The sequence below is a fragment of the Leptopilina boulardi genome, unplaced genomic scaffold (assembly GCF_019393585.1).
Source record: "Leptopilina boulardi isolate dan_hultmark-lab unplaced genomic scaffold, ZJU_Lbou_2.1 LbouV2_210, whole genome shotgun sequence".
Classification (NCBI taxonomy): domain Eukaryota; kingdom Metazoa; phylum Arthropoda; class Insecta; order Hymenoptera; family Figitidae; genus Leptopilina; species Leptopilina boulardi.
Genome location: NW_026137764.1, coordinates 188,480 through 214,075, shown reverse-complemented (window position 1 = coordinate 214,075; position 25,596 = coordinate 188,480). Strand labels below are relative to the sequence as shown.

At 26.0% G+C, this 25,596-nt stretch overlaps 2 protein-coding genes across 2 annotated transcripts in view; both read left to right on the top strand.

Moving 5' to 3' along the window:
- The window catches only part of LOC127278673 (tyrosine-protein phosphatase non-receptor type 9), a 41,996-nt gene extending 31,977 nt beyond the window's left edge, over window positions 1–10,019 (top strand). Inside the window, exons 6-10 of the mRNA XM_051300489.1 lie at window positions 973–1,361; window positions 1,719–1,958; window positions 2,283–2,433; window positions 4,064–4,271; window positions 5,558–10,019. Of these exons, the coding sequence (XP_051156446.1) occupies window positions 973–1,361; window positions 1,719–1,958; window positions 2,283–2,433; window positions 4,064–4,271; window positions 5,558–5,787 (1,218 nt within the window). The 3' untranslated portion in view covers window positions 5,788–10,019. The remainder of the gene's footprint in view (window positions 1–972; window positions 1,362–1,718; window positions 1,959–2,282; window positions 2,434–4,063; window positions 4,272–5,557) is intronic.
- A 4,592-nt stretch (window positions 10,020–14,611) lies between these two features.
- Window positions 14,612–25,596, top strand: part of LOC127278674 (sorting nexin-27) — a 34,123-nt gene continuing 23,138 nt past the window's right edge. The window contains exon 1 of the mRNA XM_051300491.1: window positions 14,612–15,027. Within this exon, the coding sequence (XP_051156448.1) occupies window positions 14,687–15,027 (341 nt within the window). The 5' untranslated portion in view covers window positions 14,612–14,686. The remainder of the gene's footprint in view (window positions 15,028–25,596) is intronic.

Here is a 25,596-nt window from a genome sequence, read left to right as displayed (position 1 = left end):
AATATTTAAACAATATTTACTTTATTTTACAAAATTCACAAAGAAAAGAATTTTAAATTCAAAAATATTTTTAATTGAACCGAAATAAAATTTAATCAACTTTATCAAAAATTAAATTTTTTTATTTATTCGAGAAAGACATTTTTGTGGCTTTTAAAGCTCCTTTTAAGAGAATTCTTTTAGGATTATGTTGAAAATCTTTAACGAAATCTTTCTAAATTCAATGTCCTATATGAGTTGAGAGCTTTTAAATTAAAGTGTCCAGTTTTCTTTGAAGAGCTTTGAAGCACACTGCTTTAAAATTCAGTTAATTAAATTACCATTTATTTTTTTTTAACGACTTTACTGTAGCAGTATCATCCCCTATAGCTGCTTGAGAAACATACAATTAGTCGCCTGTCAATTGCAAGGTTTCATTTCAAAAGTATTTACTTAAAGTCTTAAAAAAATTTTATGGTTTCCTATATATATTTATAAAGGCCTTCAGGCATATCTATTGTCACGTCACTGTGACTAATTAATAAATCAATAATTATTATTAAGAAATTAAATGCTACAATTGCGTGGTGAATAAATTTTTTTTTTTTTTTTATTAATAACATAATTATTACCACAAGTCAGGAAATTTTTATTCAAAGAAACCACAAATTACATATCAAAATTTTACTTCTTTAAATAATTTCAGAAAACTAACCAAACCTTATTTGCTTAGTAAAGAATTTATTTTTCATTTATATATGAAATTTTTATTAAAAAAAAATATATATATATAAAATTAAATAATTAAAAAATTTATTAGGGAAAAAGAAAAATTAATCATGAAAAAGTCAAAAAATTTTATAAATGAAATTCTGCTGCCACTCTGACAATAAAATAAAATAATCGATAATTTAGTTTCTAATTTCGATTGTACTCAATATTAGTATCTATATAAATATAAATAATATTTTGATAATTTTTCTAAATTTGTAGGTTACCCCGCGGGCGGGTACACCTCTTTCTCCGACGTCAAAGAATCACACATTGCATCAGAGTCCAAATGGAACTCCAATTAGCAACCCAACTAGTCCTATGGCGGATAAGAACAAAATCAAAAATGGTATGGCAAATATTGGAGACATTGAGATTACAAATGGCGACACGTGGAGTGGAAATGACGAAGCTCCATCACCAGTTCAGCCTCCGTCCTCAGCCAGTTCAGGTTTTAGCGATGATGATAGTCTTCATGGCGACTTGGGTCTTCAGGCAGTTAGCATGGAACAACTCGTCGAGACGATACATTCAAGAGGTCGCGCTGGACTCGTAGCAGAGTATGCTGAAATTAGACAAAGACCGCCCGAGGGTACATTCAATAATGCCAAGTACGTCTCCGCATTCATTATTAATATAAAATTCAAGGGAAATAAATTTACTTTTCATCCACAAAATATATTAAAAACAATGATGAAAAATTAATTAATTCCAAGCATCAATTGTTGAGAGATGAAAATTAAATTTTTTTTTCTCTAAAAGAAAATTATTCTTTTGCTGCTTTTATCCTAGTAGGGGAAAATTAAGTGCGATTCAATTTCGCAAGTGATTTTCACTCACTATTTTCGGTGAAAATCATTGATTCGAATCAGATAAAAATAAATTATTTATAAATTATTAGAGACCAAAAAATAATGAAAATAAAAGATAATTGAAATTTAAAGTTAATAAATATTCTTGCATTTCAGGATTAGATCGAATCAATCAAAGAACAGATACACAGACGTGTTGTGTTACGATCATAGCAGAGTTTGTTTGTCCTTATTAGATGGTGATCCAACGTCTGATTATATTAATGCAAATTTTGTTGACGGATACAAACAAAGAAATGCATTTATCAGTACTCAGGGTCCACTTCCAAAAACGTGCGGTGATTTTTGGCGAATGATCTGGGAGCAACAGACACTCGTCATCGTCATGACAACTAGGTATAAAACTAATAATTTCGAATATATGAAAATCAAACAAAATATAATTAAGTCTTCAATTACTTCTTCAATAGTAGGAAAAATATCACTGATTTCGATTAGTTAACAAGTTTTCACAATTTTAATCATTTCACACAGTGAAATTTTCATGAGATTTTATTTATTTATTTATAAACAGGACAAGTCCTTTTGTAAATAAGTATACTATTAAAACTAAGCGTAAAAAAGAGATTTCACTCATTTGAAATAAAATCAGTAAATACTTAATTATTATTATTTATATTAATTATAATAATAATTAAAAATTATTATTTAAAACTAAAGGGTAGTCGAGAGAGGACGTACAAAATGTGCACAATATTGGGGTCCGGAACCTGGAGATGAAGTATCAGCAGGTGGCTTCACTGTAACTACCTTGGAGGTAGACACGAATCCGGATTACACAATATCAAAACTCCTACTCGCCAATAACAAGGTTTTTATTCACACTTTATTTTAAATTTAAAAATTATTTAAATATTCCTTCAAATTAAATTTAATGTAAATTAAAAATTTCAAATAACATAGTAGTGTATATTAATTTAGAGCAAAAAAATTTAGTACAAAATAGAAATAAAAAATGGTATTTGTGTGAAACTAATAATTAAAACTTAAAAATTTTTATTTTGAGATTACTTTGAATTACCACTTTAAAGATACCATTTTTCAAAACTACCATTGTTTCAAATTATCAATTAATATAATAAAATTACCATTAATTTAAATTATTATTGGCTCAATCCATTATATTTCATAAAAAATATAGTGGTCTACTTTTAGAAAAATTTAATAATTTGTACTAAATACATGTTGTATTTATATGTATTTGTATTATAGAATACTTTTTGGAAATAATTTTAAAAAATTTTTTGTATTCACATAGGAATTTGAATTCTAAAGTTGAATGAAAAAAAAAAATACATTGAATGTACATATAGGGGAGAGTGACAAACAGTGGGACAGTTTAAACAGTAGAACACTTTAATTTTCTGAAAAACTACTTAAAGAAACTAGACCAAAATTTAAATGTAAACCATGTTTATGAAAACACACTATCTCCAAAAATTTTAACCACGTTGATTCATTATTTACAAAGAAAATTGAAACAAACTGTTTTTGACGTACCAGAGTAAATTTTTTCTTGAAATACAGTGCTGATTTTTATATAGATAGAACAGTTTAAAAAAAAAGTGTAATTGTTACTTCGTTTACTCATGTTTTTAAGTATAATATCCAATAATTTAAAATATTTTAAAATTTCACAAACAATTTTTATTTAAATAATTTCTTGCGATTGCTCAATTTAAACAGTGGGACATTAAACACTGGGACAGGCAAAAATTTAAGTTTATGAAACGTGGATTTTGGCAACACTGATTATAAGTTGTGTCAGCTATACGCATGCGCATTTATACTTACACAGCGACTAAAAATGTGATTTTTTATGCTAAAAAACAATAAAAAAATTCAAAATTTATAATTAATAATTATTACAATTATTGTTCGACAACATTTAAAAAGTAACACTCGATAAGAGAACGACTATTTAAATTTTGCCCTAAATTGTTTTTAGGTTATGACCAAATTATGACGTATGATCAGCAGTACTGTAAACGTGAAAAAAAATAATAGCAATTTTTTATATGAAACTTGACATTGTATTATAAAAATGTAAAATATTATTAAATTATGAGTGTTTTGCAACATTTGTTAACGTTATTTAATGCAAAAAATTTATATTTACAAAGTATGAAGCAGAATATTATTATTGAAATAATTATTCGGTTCTTAATAATAGGTGTCCCACTGTTAAACACAAACCTTCAAAACAAGAAAAATGTATCAAGTTTCAAAAATTAAAAATTTTTTTATTTAATCACAATATAATCTTTATAGAATATGTACATTGTCGAGAAAAGAGTTGAAACTTTATAATACCAAAAAAAGTTCAAAAATATATAAGTGTCCCCCTATGAAAATAATTACTTTAAAATGAAGTTTTGAGAATTTTGAATGATTTTAAAATAAAAAACTTATAAATGAAAATTTGCAATTTTTAATTACAGACTGAAGAGACAAGAGAAGTTTGTCACATGTTGTATACTGCTTGGCCAGATTATGGAGTACCTCAGTCAGCAAGGGCTTTATTACAGTTCCTTTCATTAGTACGACAGCAACAAAATTCACTTTTAACTAGTAGAGGCGATACCTGGGCTGGACATCCTCGGGGACCCCCTATTGTTGTACATTGTAGCGCAGGTATTGGCAGAACAGGTAAGTCATTCATAATTATAGTAATTTGTCTTTCACTGAAATTTCAAATTTTTACTATAATTTTACAACTTCTTTTCATCAAATCTTTTACTTAGGCCACTAACCCAAACCAATCAACCAATCCTATTTGGATTACTCCAACGAAAATCATTTAGACTGGGTTGCGTCATTATTTTAAAAAAAATTTGCAATCAATATACAATATTTCTCTATGCACATTGCTTTTTATTCAAAAGTTTATTTAGTAAAATATCTTTTATTTTTTAAGAAAATAATTTTTCTATTTTAATCGGCTATAATAAGTTAGTTCTGACAGTATTTAAAAAAAAAAACACAGAAAAAGTGAAAAAATTAATTAAATCAAACATTTTTGAAAAGTAGATACACACTGATTATGTCAAACTAAACATAAATTTTTAGAAAATTGCTCAAATATTTTAATCACGGTTTTAATCCTTTTGTACAGTGATAAATTGATTTTTTCATTTTTGAATATTTTCAATAAAAACAAATAAAAAGTTTAAAAATTAATTTATAATTTAAACTTTTAAAAAAAGTAATGTTTAATTTGTATAAAAATTACAATTATATTCACAGTGATATTTTAATGGGATCTCGTCTCATTAATAATTTTAAAAACCCTGAAAATAATGCAAATTTAATCTAATTTAGATTCAATTTTTGTTGAATATCAACACTTAAGTTAATCAATCTAAACTTTATTCTAGATATCAAACAAAAATTGAATGTAAATTAGGTTAAATTTGTATTATTAAATATACGATTAAAACAGAGATTTAAATATTTAGTTGAGTAATTTTGTAAAAATTCATGTTTACTTTGATATAATTAGTATCTACTTTTCAAAAATATATCTTTTTATTTCTTCTTTGATTTCAACTATATTGCCAAAAACTAACCCGCTTTAATCCAGTAAAATTTAAAAATTATTTTCTTAAAATATAAAAGATATTTTACTAAATAAACTCTTACAGTTTTTTTTTTTTAAATAATGACCTTTATACTTTCAATAATAATAATATTTTATTCTAAACATATTTTGATGATATCAAATTAATATATTAATTAAATTTAAGAAAATTTAGTAAAATTTAAATATTTATTTTATTAAAATCCAAATTAGTTGGCAATAAAATTTGATTGTAATCACTTCGGATAAGATTTGAGTATAGATATATTTAAATGAAAAATTAATTTTAAAAATTTTTTAAAAAGACGTAACTTAACTGTTGGAAGATTTGATGAAACCAATAAATTGTTTTTAGGAACATTTTGTACTTTGGATATTTGCATATCTCGACTGGAAGACACAAATACTGTAGATATCCGAGGAACAGTTGAAAGAATTCGAACACAAAGGGCTTACAGTATTCAAATGCCAGACCAATATGTCTTTTGTCATCGTGCCCTGGCGGAATATGCTCTTTCCAGAGGTATGCTGAGTCCACAGCATCTTGCCATGTTACCACCCACCATCGAAGAGGACTCCGACTAGGTTTAATTTTATTAGAAACACATTTTTAGATTGATATACTTACCAATAATAGGTATATTCTTGCATTTCCCTTCCATTTTGTCAGGTTTCAAACCAAATCATCATCAGATAACGAATGAAAATAATAATAATAATGTTATCGAATTAAAATCATCAGTTTGCTATCATCATCGCCATTATATATATATATATATAAATGACTTTGAATAATATTTCTCATGTTCTCCTAAGTCGGCCTGTTAGCTAGGAAAGACGAAAAAAAAATTCCCGTCAAGCACAAGATACCGGAAATATATAAGCAGATGAGAATTCTCTATAATTTTTGGGGAATTCTCTCTGATCATCAAATGCAAATCAATCAAAATGAATGGATCAGTAAGATGTTTCAGACAAGTTTCTTTTTTTTCTCTATAATCCACTATACAGCCAAACTAAACTTAGAAATTGATTAAATCTTTATTAATTTCCAAAATTATATACACATTTGTATATTTCCAGAAGAGGATTTTTTTCTCTTTTCGTGAGTTTGTATATGGAATTCTCCGCTTCTTGATGAGATATCTTACAAAAGAAGAAAATATTTTGAGGAATGCAGTTTGTTGAGCTTGACCCAAAAAAAAAGTGACGAATTTAAAAAAGACTAAACTTTAAGGAATTTAAAGGCTAATTTAAGTAGCGTTTTCTTAAAAAACGAACACGAGAGAATTTCTTTTGTAAAGAAATTTAATTTCAATTTTTCAAGTTTTTCAATTATCAAAATGCTTAAGCATCAGAGAGGATAAGAAAAAAAAATTCTTTTTTTAAAAAAGACAAAAACAAAAGGAATAATTAATAATTACAATAAGCACCAATTTTTAAAGAGCTAGGCGATTGATGATAAACCAGATAGGCATTTTTGGGTAACCAAAGATTACTTTCTATTCTGCCATAGAGATCAAAACTTGCCAATGATAAAATGTATTGGTCCTAAATGATGTTATCTTCCAAGGACTTGAAATCAAGAATCACTTTGACATTTTTTTAATTTAGAATTTTAGACATACATCAAAAAATAAAAAAAAAAAAGAAGAAGAAAAAGTCAGGACAATATTTGAAAACAGGAGTCCCTCCCTCCCTAAAAAAATTATGCAAATGAATTTTAATTTTGCCTATAAACTCTTTTCTAATCTATAGCTTCGATGTGCCTATTCAAATGTCTACCTAGAAACAGTGTTCCTCTTAAATCCATTGGATGTTGATCAAAGTACACACAGGAGAAAAGCACCAATGGTATCATTATATTAAAAAAAAAATACTACTTTGTCAGTTTGCAAACTCAAAACAAAAATTCTCTATATTATTATTAAATGATAATTGTCTACGAAAAACTAAACTTGTTACTGTGTCATTTTTGGAAAAATGAAACCCTGTAATTTATGAATAGTCGATTTTTACTCGATACGTGTTTATGATAAACGCCTTCCCCCTCCCACTCTATCAGATGTGCTAGAACCTGTGATTTAAAAGAAAAAAAAAAAAAAAAAAAAAAAAAACATCCAATTGTACTTTGGAAATTTTACACGAAGTTTTTACTTGCAGAAGCTTTCTTGACTGATACCTTTAGAGAAAAAAAAATTACTTTGTAAATGTGATTATCAAGCCTGCAGATTTTAATTTCTATTCATTTTTTAATGAATTTTTATTTATATTACATGTTTTTTTTTATATTAAATTTTATTTTTTATTTAAGGTACACATATTTTTTATGTGGATAATGCAATATTTTGAATACTTTTGATCAAAATAGAGCAATTTTTATGAAATCTGAATATTATCGATAAAGTTTTAATACTTTTTTTAAACTCTATTTTTAATGAAATTAGAGTACTAACACTGAAATCTGAGTATTTTTTTAAATTAGAATATTTTTAATGAAATTTATTTCTTCTTAATCCACAATGATTTTTTTTTTAATTAAATTTGTATTCTCTTGTTGAAATTATAATACTTTGGATAAAATAATAATAATTATTATTATTATTTTAATGAAATCTGAGTATACTTGAAAAAAAAGCTGAGTACTTTTGAATAACTTTTGGGAAAATATCACTATTTGTTTAAAACTTGAAGATTATTATTTTATTAAAAGTTTTAAGTCCTCTTGATGAAGTTTCAGTACTTTTAAAAAAATCTGAGTAATTTTTAAAAAACAAGAATATTTTTGTTCAAATTTGAATATTTTTTTTAAGAATTTATCTGCAGACTTGTAAGAAAAAACAAATCATAATGAATAGTATACTTTAAAAACAGTAGTAAATTTAGAAGACAATGTAGATTTGTATTTGCGGGTAAAGATTTTGCATAAAACAATAGAAATAAATTTTATCAAAAAAAAAAAAAAAAAAAAAAAAGCTTCATTAATGTTGGAAACTATTGTCATACGACTGTAAACTTGAAATTAACGTTTGTGTTCTTCCATTCGCTGTTACGCGCGATATCTGACTGGTTATTATATAAAAAATGATCTGAAATTGGAGTAAAAAAAATATTATTTTTTATTAAATTTGAGCTTTAAATATATATATATATATATATATATATATATATATATCGAAAAAGAATTAAGAAAAATAAGCTCAAATTTGAAAAGAAATTTTTTTTTCGATTCTAGTTAGTGATGCGTCCACATGTTTGATACACAATATTGAATTCAAGTTTAAAAAAATAAATTAAATAAACAATTATAATTGATTGAATACAAAATTGTGTGTGAAATTTTGTCAAAAAATCAAGTTCTCCGTCTCACGCGAAAATTTAGCGTATTGTTATAATTATAATAAAACAAAAAAACAAAAAAAAACAAACAAATGTAATCATTGTCATAAATTATAATTTATTTCCAGTGTGAAGACATAAATGTATGGTGTTGATAATATTGTTGATGTACAATGTCAGTGAGGAATATCACTCATGGATTTTTAAAATGCATTTTTATATGCATTTTTATATCTTTGTGATTCGTAAAATATTTGTGTTTTGATATTCTTAAAAATATGAAACTTTCGAAAAGCAACTTGAAGAAATGATTTTCGATGATATAGAAAAAGATGAAAACGTTAATACTATACTGACTAACACGGGTCCATGAATGTGAATACCTGTCCAGGGCATATTACAATTATTATTATTATACTTATTAATTTCATTATTGACGCATTATTTTATTATTTACTGTCTACATTTATAATTAGATATGTTAACTAGCTATTTATTGCAAATTGTCAAGGAAAAAAAAAAGAATTCTATTGTGGTCTTGCTTTTTTCGAGGGTTGTACTATATACCTCCAAAAAAATCAATTGTATTTTTGTTGGACATGATTTTAACAGTATTCTTTTTTATACGAAACTCGATTATTAGCAAGAAAAAAAAAGGAATGAAAATAATAACAATAGTTTATCTTTGGTTCTTGTATTTGTTTAGAACTGTGTGAATGAAATGAGCCATTTTTTTTATTTATTTTTTTTTTTTTTTTTGTTTAAAGTCAGGTGATGTCAGTGTTCACAAAATGACTTTTCTCAGAAAGTCTTTTGGATATTGAATCTTCGGATTGGTACAAAAAATTAATTAAGTAATAAAAAAAAATTATTTAAAACTACCTTCTCATTCGTTGAGAACGTTAAAAAAAGAGTTTAAAAAAAAATTTATAGAAGAAAATTTTTCCCACGTCACTCTGTTCTTTGAGAAGATGTGTAAAACGTTTGCGAAAAGAATGATTATATATTGTATGGATTATGTCGATTTTCTGATTTATTCAGAAATATAATATGAAATAGCAAAAAAAAGCAGTCTAAACGTTTCATTTAATTTGTATTTCTGTAAAAGTTTTCCGTTTAAATTGCAATTTTTAGACAAAATAATGAAAAATCAAGGGAAAAAAAACGATTTTTTTTAATAATATTTTTAACGAATTAGAAAAGAAATTTCCAGGACATTAAATTATGTCCTGCGTTTAATTGATTGCTGCTAGTTTTAAATACAGTTTAAAAATGAAAAAAAATATTCATGCGAAGTATAACACCACGTATATGTCAGAAATACAATGATAAGAAACGTGAAAGTGAAACGTTGAAGGTGAAGATAAAAAAAAAAAAAATTAAAAATTGTATATACCGTGACCTCGAATTAATGTCGCACATTGTATCTAATTATTAATAATAATAATAATTTAATATATTGCAAATATATATATATACTTTATTGTCTCTTCTTACTAAAATCGTAGACCCTAAAATATATAATACAAAAATTTTATATTCTCTATACTTTAATTAATTATTTATTATTATTTATCAGTATTAGAAGAACTATTTCTTAAATTAAAAAACTATTGGTAAATTTATTTATAATCATTACAATAAATTTAAATTTAGTCTGAATCTAATTTATACAAATAGTGTTCAATAAATTTTTATTTTCTTTTGAATTTGTATTCATTTACAATAAAAAGTTGTTTTATTTTTAATAAAAATGTATAATTTATTTTAAAACTTTGCAAAATCTTATTTTACAAATTGCTTATAAATTTCTCAAATATGTGCAAAATTTCCATTTTATGTAGAAAATTTAATCTTAACTGCAATGTTAACGAATAGTGAATGGTTTTAATTAAATACCCTGCTTATATTAGTTTCATCTGTCAAAGGGAAATCGCATTATATCTCGCGATAAAATCAGAAATTAAATTTAAAGAAAAATGTTATCTTTATAAAACCTCATGAGTTAATACGATACTGTCGAAAGACCAAAGTTTCTTCATTGCCCAGGTTATCTCAATATCAAGAGTTTCAAAAGTAATTTTTGAAAATTTTTATTTAGTTTCCAATTGTTAATTAAACTTAAATTTATATAACAAAATTATTATTATCATTATTATTATTTATATTATTATTTTTATTATTATCAGAAGAACATTATAGTCATAATTTTTTACTATTGATGACATATTGTTTCTTGATAAAGGAATAAGTATGTTTAGTATTAATTATTACCAATATTACTTTTTATTATAATCTAGCTATTGAATCATTACATAATTATTACAGAAAAATGATCATCATTTTGAACAACATCAACAATTAAAAATAAGTGGAAAACGGTCCTGCAACAGACAACAATAATTGGGGATCTTTTTCTCTCTCACTGTCCGTGTACGCAGACGCAGAACGCGTCATCAGAGTCAGTGCCAAAAGTTTTAGGTTTTATGCTCTCTATGTATACATAGAGCCACAATAATAGCAGCATGAGAAAAATATACGCATGCTCTAATTAATGTGTTAGGTTCAATTGTAACTTGAATAAATAATTTGATAATAGTCGAAATATGCATCATTAGTGGATATAATATCAAATATCATTAGATATCTTCAGCAACATTTTTATTATTATTCTCAATATCATTATTTCCATTAACATTATGATTACCATTGTGATCTTTCATCAACTTTCATAGCATTTTCGTCTTTATCAACATGGTAAATTATGCGGTTAATTCTCTCAAAAAGGACAAATCAAAGCGTGCACGATTTTAGACGGTGTTTTTGTTAAAAAATAATAAAATTAATTCCATTTAATAAAAATCTGCCAGCCATACGATAAGATTTAACAATTTTCAATCGGATCCCTAATGAAGATTTCAAAAAAAAAGTCAAATAACTGAATTATTTAATAAAAAGTAGTGTTAAAACTCCCCTCCGTAACATCAGATTATATTCAATATTTCAGTTATTTGAACTTTTTTGAATTTTTCTTTAGTGATCCGATTGAAATTTGTTAAATCTTAACGTATGGCTAACAGAATTTTTAATAATTTCAATTAATTTTATTATTTTTGAACAAATTACCGTGAAAACGTGATTTATTCTTTTTGAGTGAATAACCCTGTAAATATTATTATCTCTTTAAATTTCAAGGTTAGTATTAGTTTAATTTTATTTATTAACATTGTCATTATAATCATAGTCATATCAAATTATATCTTATTGTCATTAACATCCCGAGTCGAAATTTTAATACTCGATTAATTCTCCCTATTGCTGATTGAATACTAATTAGTCCTCAGCATCCTCTTTTAATTCTTCTTTATTCATAATTAGTCCTCAGTTTATCCTCTGTGCTTTTTCAATAAAATTTGTGTGTCGGATTTTCATCCTCTTTTAGATCAATATCTTTATCTACATAGATATTGTCATAATCCTCAATATTGTTTCCATCACTTTTAACATTATTCTCTTAACCTTAGCATCGTTATCATAATTATCTTTATGAACATATTTTATCATCATTTTCGACATTATGATCTTAATTATTAAACTTGTTATCATCATTAAATTTATTAACATTGTTATTACCATCTTACTTAACATCGTTTTCAACATTTTACTTATATCGACATTTTCATCATCATCTTCAACAACATCGTTATAATCAGCATTATTATTATCATTATCTTAAGGGGTTAGACCACACACTGTAAAATTTAAAAAAAAATCGAATTTTTTTTGCTAAAAAAGTGCCTTAGGGTGTTATAAATAAGAAAAGATCCTATGAGCTCTAGTTTTTGAGAAAAACGGTTTACAGTGTCAAAAAATCGCACTTTTGGCAAACTTTTAGTACATCTAGCCACTGAAACGAAAGGTCGTAAAACCTTCCACTTTTGGGCTTAAATTGAAGCTTTATGTTTTTACTATAATCCCCAAAAAAAGAACCTTTATGGGACAATGACCTCAAAGTCATTTGTATTATACATTTTTGAGTCGCAAAAATTAATTTTAGAAAAGTTTGAGCGCGTACCGCTATAAATAAAACAAAAGGGCTTAGATTACAATCCCTAAAAATTATATTGATGCAACAATAACCATTGTTAAAATAGCTTCCTTTGTAGAAAAAAACAATTTATTATTAATGACTTTGAGGTTAAGGTGCTGGAAATTAATTTTCAAGGATTGTACTCTAAAGTTCAAACTTTAGTTTAAGCCAAAAAAAAGGTTATATATAGGACCTTTCATTTCATCGCTGTAGGTACGCACTCAGATTATTCCAAAATTAATTTTTGCAACTCAAAAATGGATTACAAATTACTTTGAGGTCATGGTGTAAGAAAGGTGATTTTTGGGGATTATAGTTGAAATATTAAGCTTCAATTTAAACCCACGTGGAAGGTTCTACGACCTTTTGTTTCACTGCTAGAGGTAATTTGACAAAAACTCGATTTCTTGACATTTTAAACCCGTTTTTTTCAAACATCAGAGCTGATAGAAATTTTTTCTTTACGGATTCGTGTTCAGTAGGAAAAAACCTATCAGAAACAGCTTTGACATTTGCCACACCAAAAAAAATTTCTAATTTTGTTGACTTGTGATTATAAAGGCACTGTATATCACAGAAACGTATACGTGTACGCGTTTTTCTCAAAACCAAGTTTTTCAAACTGGCCAGTAACTTTTTTCGTATAATTTTTGACCAAATTAGCTAAAAATTGGTTTACAGCTTTAAGATAACATTCTTATGAAGCTGAAGTACGCAACGTTTATGATAAACGATTTTTAAAGTAATAATTTTTAAAATGAAAAATTTTATAATTTTTTGCCTAAAAAATATTTTTTTATAATTTGTTAATTAATGAAAACTACAAGAAATATTTTTTAAGCGAAAAATTATAGAATTCTTCATTTTAAAAAATTAATTCTTTAAAATCGCTTATCATAAACGTTGCGTTTTTTTTATTAACAATTTTGTACCGATTTTTTTTTACAAAAAAATTATTCCTTACGTACTTCCAAAGATTTTGAGTTATAAATGAAAAAAAAATTTGATTTTTTCTAAGTCAAAAACTGAAAAAGATTTTTTACCGGCTGTACACCTCTGCATAAAAAAGGGTTTTTATGGATCGACTTACAGCGCTGCAATTTTATTTTTTTAACTTTTGAAAATAATTTTTTAGTAGTTTAATATGTACTTAACAATAATATATGTGTACGTCCGCATGAAAAGGGACCACTTTGTCGATTTTATTTTAGGAGATAATCGCAATTTTCTAAAAGTGGTTCAGATTCAGATTTATTGAAAGTCAAACTACAAAGTGTTCACAATGACTTCGTAGTAATTAAAACAACTTATATTCTCATTTTTAATTAACATGGGAACTAATGGTAGATTTGAACTTTAAAACTCGTTTTTGTCTAAATTAGATTTTTGGCACTTCTAACTTTGAATCTCTATAACTTCGCAAATTTTTCACTCAGAGGGGCTTAAGACACATATAATTGATTTTTTAATTCATTTTATTTTGATCTTGAAAAAAAATCTTAAAAATTCGTCTGATTTTCGGTCTTCACAGTGGTCTAACCCCGCTCAACATAATAATCTTCATTATAACATTGACATCATCAATATATCTTCATCAAAATTCTGATCATGATTCTGTGAATCACATTATCATTGTTATATCCTCATAGTTATCATTATATTAGTAGTATCTTGTTTTATCATCATTAGCAATACAACTGTTCATTATCATGATATTTATACTTTTCTTCAAAATTATCACATATCTTCACCTCTCAAAATCCTCAAACATAATCTTCATTTGCAGGATAAAAATCATCATTATCATCGCATCAGCATGTACCAGTTGAAGAATGACGAATATCCCTGGGTTCAACGATTGGTGACTCCATTCCTGGCCGCAACTTTCCCTTTACTGTTTGCCCCTTACCACCAAGTCTCACAATAGATTGATCCTTGAGGTTGCATGCACCGTGGCTACACCACGAATATCTCGTAGGATCGTGATCACAGCACAGGCGCAGTGTCGTGGTGGGCCATCAGCCGAGAAACATCAATGGATAGTCATAGCATAAGATGGCAGACTGCGAGTCGGAAGTGCAGCAGCCTCGAACGCCAGTGACCAACTTTGACGGAATGAATACAACGTCAGTGACGATGGTCAATAATGGCCGTGTGCCTCATCAGCACTCTACAGTAAACACCTCGGACCCAATTGGACAGGGACCAAGGTGCGTCACAATTTACAAGACTGAAACCGGGTTTGGGTTCAACGTACGCGGCCAGGTCAGCGAGGGTGGACAACTCAGGAGCATCAACGGGGAACTTTATGCACCACTTCAACATGTCAGTGCTGTTTTGGCCCAAGGTGCTGCTGAAAAGGCCGGTGTTCGTAAGGGCGATCGCATTCTCGAAGTGTAAGTATTTAAACCTTCTTGACAATCATATACATACTCTTCCCCTACTGGAGTAAATACCTACTCCACTCTATTCTTATCCTGGATTCTCACACAAATACCATGTCTTCTCTCGACGTTTTCTTCATTATAAATTATTTATCATTTATCCATCAATGATATACGCACGAATACGCAATTACCGCATCTACTACTCACTTGAGACAATGAATCAAATGCTAACTTGAAAAAAAATTGCTTTGATTGTGTGTAGGATGCTTATATAGACCTCTTTGCCAATTATTCAAAGATATAGACACACACTAAAGAGAGAAAGAGAGACAATTGATTGTTCGAAAATAGGCTCTGGAATTTAGCTTCTATATTTGTTTGGTCTTCTTTAATCTTTTTTGATGGACTTGCGACCTGATCATAATCTTATATATATATATATATATTATATTCATAAAATTGTGCTCGTTATTTGCGGGTCAAGTGGTAATTGAGCATAAAAAAATATATAAGTAATCTAATTTTTGAATAGCTTTTATGACGTATAAAAGAAAAAAAAACATTGGAAATATTTTGATTATGGAGAATTTTACATTAATTACCGTAGATATACTGTTTTAACTGTCAAGCATCTTTATAATAATAAACAATTGTTTATAACCCAAAAAAAAAAATGATAAATAAGTTAGAAATTTTTGATTATAGTATTATTTTGACATAACATTTTTTGTAAAAATTCCCCCACAGCACCGAAACTTTCCTGAAAATTTAGTAAATATTTACTTGCAATATTTGGAATATGTAATTGCGCAATGTTTATTGAAAGTTATGTAAAGATTTAAATGTCCCACTTGAATAAATGTTTAGCGCGAAACTTTCCTGAACATTTATTTAATCGGGACATTTAAATCTTCACACAATTTTCACTAAACTTTACAATTAAATATTCCAAATATTGCAAGTAAATATTTACTAAATTTTCAGGAAAGTTTCGGTGCTGTAGGGGTTGTTTTATTGTACAACCAGTGGTTGTTGTACAATTAAAATTTTAAATTTTATTTGTAACAACTGAAAATAACAAGTTAAGTTATTCTTCAAATTAAAAGTATAACAATAGTACAAAATAATATTTTGGATTTTATTAGTTGTCATTTCGTTTTTTTATACAAAGATATTGTTTTAACTTTTAAGCTTCTTTATAATAAAACATGTACTTAAACAAATTGTTTGTAATTAAAAAAAAAAAACATTTTTCGCAAATCAAATAAGAATTTTCCACTACTGCATTTTTTTTTTATTTTATTAAATGTCGACAACAGTTAAAAAAATGGGTCAGTTTTTGTATAAATAAATAAATAAAAAATATTATAAAGGAATTAAAACCATAAATAATTTTTAGAACATTTACATATAACGATCAGAGAATTTACATGCGACATTTATATGGAATTGAAGATCAATAGTCATATTTATTCATTCGAAGTAAATTATATAAAACGTTTTTTCTTTGAAAGAAATTTGTAAACAATTGAAAATACGTGACCGAAAAAATTGTATTTTTTCAATAAATAAATAGATTTCATTTATATTTTTTTTCATTTGTATTTTTTCTTCAGAATTATTGAGTATACTTGACGCTCCGCAATAAAAGGTACCCAGTGGGCAAAAAACCATGTTCGTTTTAAAAACGTTTTAAGAACGTTTTTAGAACGTTTTTAGAAGTATCTTGAGTATAATGAAGTATCTTGTTTTAAGATGTTTTGGTAGCGTTTTTAAGACATTAAGATGTTTAAGATATCATGGTGTCTTATTGAAAACGCTACCAAAACATCTTAAAATAAGATACTTCTTTTTGCAGTATGATGTCTGCCAAATAATGTTCTGAAACATTTTAAGAACATACTCTCTAAATCTGAATTAGTAGAAAACTACTAATTAACAGTAAAACCGTTTACGAATAGGCCCTATTTCAATTAGTATAGAAAACAACTAATTTAACTGTCAAATTTAACTAATTATTTGTAAAAACCGCTGCCAAGTTGAAGTATGAACTTTTTGTATTCATAAAATGAACACTTTGCTTCCCCATGGAGATTTTTTGTGATCAATTTATGGTAACTTATTTGGTATTATAATTATTTTAAGAAGGTGTTAAGTTGTATTTTTGGGTATTTGCAGAGATAGATTTTTAACATCAATAACTTCGTAATATTTTACAATAAAAGGTTCAATAATAGGTCAATTGATTCGTTTTTAAATATTCTCCAAGTTGTTCATAATACTTTTAAAGATACATCAATATTTTTTAACAAATAAGGCAAAACAGGCAGGTTTTTCAAAATTTTTCAATTTCAAAATGTTAATAACTCTAGATAAAATAACAATAGGATATTCGCTAATAGGTCAAAAGATGCGTCTTGAAAAACTCTACAAAACTAGAGATAAATATTTATTGGTGTCAATACATTTTTTTAAAGTTATGGGCAAAAAACGTTTTTCTTTAATTTTTAAAAATTCAATAACTTTGGATAGAATATCAGTAGAATGTTCGCTAACATTTTTTTAAATTTATGGGTCAAAAAACGATTTTTCAAAAATTTTTAAATCCAAAAAAATAATAGTTAATTTTTATTAATATTGCTCAAAGTACTCTCATTATTTGTCCGTCAGTGAGACCTACAATTTAAAAAAAAAATATCCCTCTAGCTCTTATACCCAATCAGCAAGAAAACTTGCAGCAAACTTGCAGGAAGTTTGTCGTGCAAGATGTGCAAGATTGCAGTGCAAACATGTAGCAAGTTTGGTGCAAGCAACAAAGTGTCCTATTGTAGCAAGGTAGTTAAGCAAACTTGCAAAAAGCTTGCTGCAAGCTTGTATAATACTAAAAAAAAATTTTTCGAAACAATTTATTACTAAATAAACATAAAGGGCACCCTGCTTTTGAGGTTAAAAAATTTATTGCGCAGCCGTAGAAGCTTCCGTTTACAACTGCGCATCGTATTAAGTTTTGCAAAATTGCAGCATGCTTGCGCCAACGTTGCCCTGCAAGCTTGCCACAAGAGGACATTTTGTTGCAAGCTTCTTGCAAGTTTGCTGCAAGTTTTCAGGCTGATTGGGTAGTTTCGAGATATTTAAGAAAATGTAGTGTATATATATATATATATATATACACACACGGAACAACATTTTTTAAAAATGTGATTTTTTGGATTTCTGAGGTCGAAAAACATAAAGATACATAAAAAAATAAAGTTTGAAAAATTTCGGTATTATAATGCTTCCTCCATGAGGAAGCAAAAAAATACTAAAATATTTGGTAGACATAAATCTACTAATTTTTTAGTCATGTAACATAACCTAAAAATTAGATTAACTTATGAATTAGTCATTTTTGACTACACATTAATCATTACTGTTACTAATTCATTTAACAAACGAATCGGTGCTATTGAATTAGTCAAAAGTTACTAATTCAGATTTAAAGAGTATATAGATGTTCAAATAATGTTTTAGAACATTATTAATGTTAATGTTAATAATAATATATGGAGTTTTGCTCATTGGGTAAGCTCCCAAAATTTTTAGGTTACATTTTTGATTTTTGAAGTGAAAATACATAAAGATGGTCAACTCTTTATACATTATTAAAGTCTTTATTACATCTGAAATATTTAAAAAAATCGACTTTTGATTTTGCTTAATTAAAATATAGAAATTTTTATTAAGGTAAAACTATTACTAAATATAGCCTAAAAATTTTGGGAGCTTATAGGTACCTTTTGTCGCGGAGCATCATATAAATTTTTTATTTTATTTTAACATCGTTGCACAATAGAAAATCCCATAAAGAATGTTTTATATTCTGCGAGTATTAAAGGATTAATCTTCACTTGATTGGATATAGTTGCGCGTTTGTTTAACAATTAAATTCAATTTCCAAAACAAACCCCCCGAAGTGAAGATTGTCTACAATTAACAGCGCGAAATTAAAATTGATATTAATTTGTTTATATATTAGATATATATATGAATATATGTGGGAAATCATCATACATTTTGGTAAAATGTTTTTTTTATCGTTTTTAGATAAGACAATATTTTTGGCGGATAATTATCGTTAAATCATCAAAACATTAATATCAAAATGAAAGATAAATTTAACCGGAGCTGACACTATAATTAAAATTTCATTATGCATTATCACATTTATTTACTCTATAATTAGCAATCAAGAAAAAGAAAAAATTAATTATTGACTGTTGAATTTTTTTATAATCTTATGGTCCTTTATTTAAAATAAATATTGTTTTTTTCTTTAAATGGTTCGACCCTTGTAGAAAAGGTAAAAAAAAAATTTATTTTCTCTGTAAATTAAATAATTTTTTATTTCAGTTTAATTTTATCTAAAATTATGTAATTAAAAGAAAAATAAAACATTTTTACTGACGAAGACGATGAAAACATATAAAGAAAAGACTAATAATTTATTTCTAATAAAGGATTTAAAGTCACAAAAAATTTAACATTCAATTTTATATCATCTCATGGTTCACAAAATAAAATCATTTTACATTATAATTAATTATGTACTATTAAGTAATTTTACTAAAATTTTAATTAATATAAAAGGTAAAAAAAAAACGTAACAACTTTTTTTCAACTGCAATCTATGCAATACAAATATAATATATATCTTGACAAAATAAATCGCATGTATAAAAATAGAGCAATGGCTTCTTATCACTAAAAATGTGTCTCTCACCTTTATTTCTAACATATCAGCAGTAGTAATACTTTCATATAACTGCGCTCTGAACACGTATGACACGTTGATAAAAAGAAAAAAAATAATTTCGCTACTAAATGAACTTTAAAAATTAAACTGACATGATTTCAATACTTTCCCATTTAGTTATAGAATTAAAATTTCTTTTCATTTTAATTTATGATTTTCAAATTTTTTATCGACTTACTTTTTATTTATTTAATAATTTTTTTTCATTTATTATTATTATTATTATTATTAAATATTATTAATTATTATTATTATTACCATAATTTGTTTAAATAATTGAATTAAATATAAATTTTGCCAGAATTAACTGAAATATATTTTTATAAATCGCAAGTAGAACGTTAGCAAATTAATAATGCACTAATTATTGTAAAATAATTATGAGCTACAATTATAATATTATAAATGTGAATTACGGTTAAATAATTTACATAAAGGAAGTATGAAATATTCAGTTTTTCAATAATTTCTTATAGTAAAGCATAAGAGCTGCTTATATATATACATATATTAATATTTTTAGAAAATTATTTTTATAAATTACTCGCTAAATATAGTTGAAAAATATATTTACATATATTTATATAAATAAATAAATATCCTAATAAGTATCACGTAATATTATAAATATTATATGAAAAATTCGTAATATTACTGTAATATTAAAATGTCTTCTTCAAGATAATATTACATGTAATATGGAGGTAATATTATTTCTTATAATTTGGTGTAATATTACAATGTGATATTGTGAGAGATTTTATTTTAAGAAAAATAAATTATGCTAATAAATTTGAATTAGTAGAAATTTTCACTAATTTTTAGTAAATTATTACTATTTGATATAGTAATATTTGTTTTTTCTTTTTTTGCTAAAGTTTTAGTGAAAAATGACTAAAAATTAGTAGAAATTTTTACTAATTTAAAAATAGTGGACAAATTTTCACTAATTCGAATATTTATTGAAGTTTTTGTTTCAAATTAAATTTTAAATAATAACTTTATAATTCTTATTGTGAATTTGTGCAGAAATTTCTAAATTTTTCTTTTATAGTTTTGTATATACGAGAATTCCTTTCTCACTATTTCCGTTATAATGTGAATAGAAATGACACGTTCACATTTATCTTTTTTGTAACTATAATAGCGCGCCTTTTGTGTAAAGCTAAGAATTTGTCAAATCAACACTTGACTATCAAATTATGCTTATTAATTTTATCAGATAATTGTATACCTCTATTTCAAGACTTCAATTATTTCCTATATACAATTTTACACATTTCTTCTTATTTTCACTTTATGATTCACGAACCTACATTGAAAAAAAAATTTATTATAATCCTTATCTTTGGTGGGTAGAAAACTAAAAAAAAATTATCTAGACAATATTTTTGTTTAGAAGAAACAAAAAAAACTCGCTTTTGAAAATATATCTATTGTTACGTATTTTTTTATTCATTCACTTAATTATCAAATTAATTAATTTATTATAATTAATCATTATTGATGTTAATTATATTATTTATATTTTTACCCATTATGATTAAATAATAACTATAGATTTTAGTTTGAATTGATTAAATATACGACTTCCACTGTATATAAATATGTGAATGAGTTCTCATTTTCTCAATGTTAATCACTCTCAACGAGTTTTACATTCACCTTTTTGCACATTTCGCAATTGTCAAGCTATACAAAAGCAAATACTACTAAAGTGTTGCCTTTTGAACGGATGAATCAAGCAACAGTTTATTTTTCTTAAATTAAATGTCGCGCTAAATAGTTTTATTGACAAAAGGACAGAAGTAACATTTCATGAAGAATAACAAAAAATTCTTTCATTTTTTTTACAAATTTATATTATATACATTAACAAATTTAGTTTATGTAAAATTTATATTATTTCATATTTTTAGGGTTTTGTGATCTAAGACCAAAAACCCTATAACGTTGGCATCTGTTTGTCCGTACATTCTACACCGGCGCCTCAATAACATTGCAGTAGATTTAATGTAGGTTCAATATTTATCTAAAGTAGGTTCTATATGAGGCATTTCATATGAATAGACGGGGTCATGTATAGGGTTTTTCTCAAAATTCGGTAAATTGTAGTGATAGTGGTGCTAAATAGGGTAATCGGTACAATGATTGGCCCCCCTAAGAAAATTTTTATGTTTGACTTACTGTCGAATTCACACCATATGTCAAAAAAATATTTGAGAAACACTAATCGCCCATAAATTTATTCTATTTTAAATATTAGTAATTAGAAAAAAATAGGAAAATTTTAAATAACAGATATGTTAAGAAAATAATGCAAATGTCAGAAAATACATTTATTGGCCTTAAAAACATAGTGATTGGCAGTTGCCAATAATTGTATCATTGGCCTCTCTGTAAGTTTTTAAATACAATGATTGGCCACCTTTTCTATTAACATGAAGTTATTAGAATTATATTTAAAAAATTTTTAATTTATTATATCTTTTTATTTTTTATTAATAAAAATTATTTATTTAATATATAATATCTCTTTGTACTTTTTACAGTACTCTGAATCGTGCTTTGTCTTTGGCATTTTTTAAACACTAAATAAATAAATTAGCTAAATAAAATCACTTTTTTGCATTCACATGAGGTAAACGTTTTTGTGACAGCAAATAAATATAACCTGTACTTTTTTGAAAGCAACAGAGGCGACACTGGTGGCAAAATAAAATGTTGAATTTTCAGTTATTGGCCCCTATCGTTGTACAATGATTGGCCGTGGCCAAAAATTGTAATTTAAGGTTATTTAACATTTTTACATAAACAGACTTATTAAAAACAAATATTTAAGTGTTGTAAAAAATGTTTGATAATATTTTACAATATTTTTGAAAACTACAGTCATTGGCCTCTTTAGCCACCATGGCCAATCATTGTATTTTCGTACAATTCAAAGAGGGTATTATTGGCCTCCCAATAAATTAAAAAAACGTTATATTTTTAAATAAAAAACTATTTTATCGTGTATTTGTAACCACTGCAAGTTTATATAAGAACAAATTTTCTTAAAAACATATTTTTACACTACAAAATTTCTAATCTTTTATTAGGGTACACTACTGATCACCATAGTATTCTTTGCTGTCAAACTTTGTTTTCAGAACACGTAAATAAATAATTAAATTTAAATTAATAATGAAGGACCAGATAATCCCGACTGAAATGATCGCAGCGTAATTGTGTGAAGTTTATTAAGCATAAATTGAAAAATGATTTGATGTTAGTTCTTTCTTATTATATTTATATTTCATCAAGACGGCCAATCATTGTAGGGTGGCCAATCATTGTACCGATTAGTACAAATTTTGAATTTGAAATTTTTAATATTTTTGGAGGTATTTACAATAACATTGAGAAATATTTTTTTGCTTTACTTATAACTTTTTCCCTATCTAAAAATAGAGAAAAATGTTAAGAATGTTTTTTACGCAGAAGATCTTAAACTTTTAGATAAAAATTATTTAAAAAAAAAATATTAATTTTTAAACAATTTGTTTAAAAAATAAAATTTTTTTATAACTTTTAAACATGTTCTCCCTCATTTAGAAGCGCGAAAAAAATCATGAATATTTTTTAAGTTATAATAAATCGATGGTTAAATTTTTGAGATGGCATTATTTTTTATTTTCGAGATATTAATTAACTAATAAAAATTAATAAAAAATTAAATATTTGAGAAACAAATAAAATTAGAATAATTTTAAAAAACACAATTTCAATTCTTATCGAAATCCACATCCAACAAGCCCTTTATGAACTATTTCGAAGAGATCCTCATGAGAAAGCTTTTCATTCGTGATAATTTTCAAATTTTTCAGAAGAAGGTTATATGGAATCATTTTCATCTATAAATAAAGTATATAAAGTTTACATTTTACCAATATTTATAAAATTGATCGCTATTTTTATGATGATATGAAATCATGATCATATGAAACAACTTGTTTTAAAAGTAGGTCCAATGTAAGTTCAATGTAGATCTAATGTAGGTTCAAGTTGGTTCAATTTATGCACTCTCTAAATCTGAAGTAGTATCACAGTAAAAACAAAATCTGAAACCGAATGTAAGCTTACTTTAATTTTTAACTTATTTTAAGCAAGAAACTTTATTTAATAATGAAAATTAGCTTAAAATAAGAGTTAGTGGTTCTCTTACTATAAATAAGCTTATAATTCGACTGATTTTTAATTCACTGGTCTTAAGTAAAAAAAAGACGACAGTGACTTTTTAAAAGTCTTTACTTGAGCTGGGTGTCAGTCCGCCGAGTCTTAAAGTGGTAGTTGTGACGTCACAGGCAAAACGTCTGTTGTGAAAACGCCATAGCGTACGCGTACAGTGAAGCGTGGTTGAGAAATGATTTTCTCGTGTTTTAATTTTGGTTTTATTCATTTATAATTCACAAGAATGGGTTTTTTTACTGGGTTTTTAATATCGAATATTCCAGCAAAGCACGCATATAAAAAGAATACCCTTATCTTACTATAAGTAAGATGTCATACGAGCTGAAATTTAGCTCTAAGCTTGTTGAAGAACTGAAATTCAGTTAGGTTTTAGACTATCATTTAGTCTTATGTTAAAAGAGGGCTGAAATTAAGATTCCTTACAGACTGTCTTTCAGCGTTAACCTGGTGTGATAATAATCCTAAATTATGACTTAAAAGCATATTAGAATTTTGATATATATATATATATATATTTATATTACTTATAACAATTTTTTCTAATTTATAAATTTGCATTATTTAAATGAAAATGACGAGGAACTTTTATATTTAAAAAAATCTTGTCATTTTCATTTTCAATTCTGCAAACTAAATTTAAAAAATAATAAGTTAGGAATTAACAGTTTAGAATAATTTAAGCTCTTCCAACAAGTTCCACACAGTTTTGTACTTTTGGTAATATTTAGCGACTTTTTTTCTAAATAGTATAGCTGAGACAAAGGTGAAAGATATGCGTGCTTTGCTGGAATATTCGATATTAAAAACCCAGTAAAAAAACCCATTCTTGTGAATTATAAATGAATAAAACCAAAATTAAAACACGAGAAAATCATTTCTCAACCACGCTTCACTGTACGCGTACGCTATGGCGTTTTCACAACAGACGTTTTGCCTGTGACGTCACAACTACCACTTTAAGACTCGGCGGACTGACACCCAGCTCAAGTAAAGACTTTTAAAAAGTCACTGTCGTCTTTTTTTTACTTAAGACCAGTGAATTAAAAATCAGTCGAATTATAAGCTTATTTATAGTAAGAGAACCACTAACTCTTATTTTAAGCTAATTTTCATTATTAAATAAAGTTTCTTGCTTAAAATAAGTTAAAAATTAAAGTAAGCTTACATTCGGTTTCAGTTTTTGTTTTTACTGTGTAGTAGTAGATCCATTATATGTTCAATGTTTGTCCAATGTAGGTTGAATTTTGGTTTAGAATAATTTGAATGTTTATAATTAGTTTTTAAACAACATTCACTTAAAATCTTTACAGTTAGAAATAAAATGAATATATTAAATTGTTATAAAGAAATACGCTCTCGGCGAATAAAAATCATTTTACGATCGTATCTATTTGTTGTCTATAAGTCAACGATCTGATAAATGGTGACAAATGTCCTTGAACTTTAAACCGTAATCAGAACTCAATAGTCATCTTCAATATAGAAGTTAATGTAAGGTGATCCAATTTTGTTTACTCATTTCCATTTAATTTTCCTTCTAAACAAGGAAA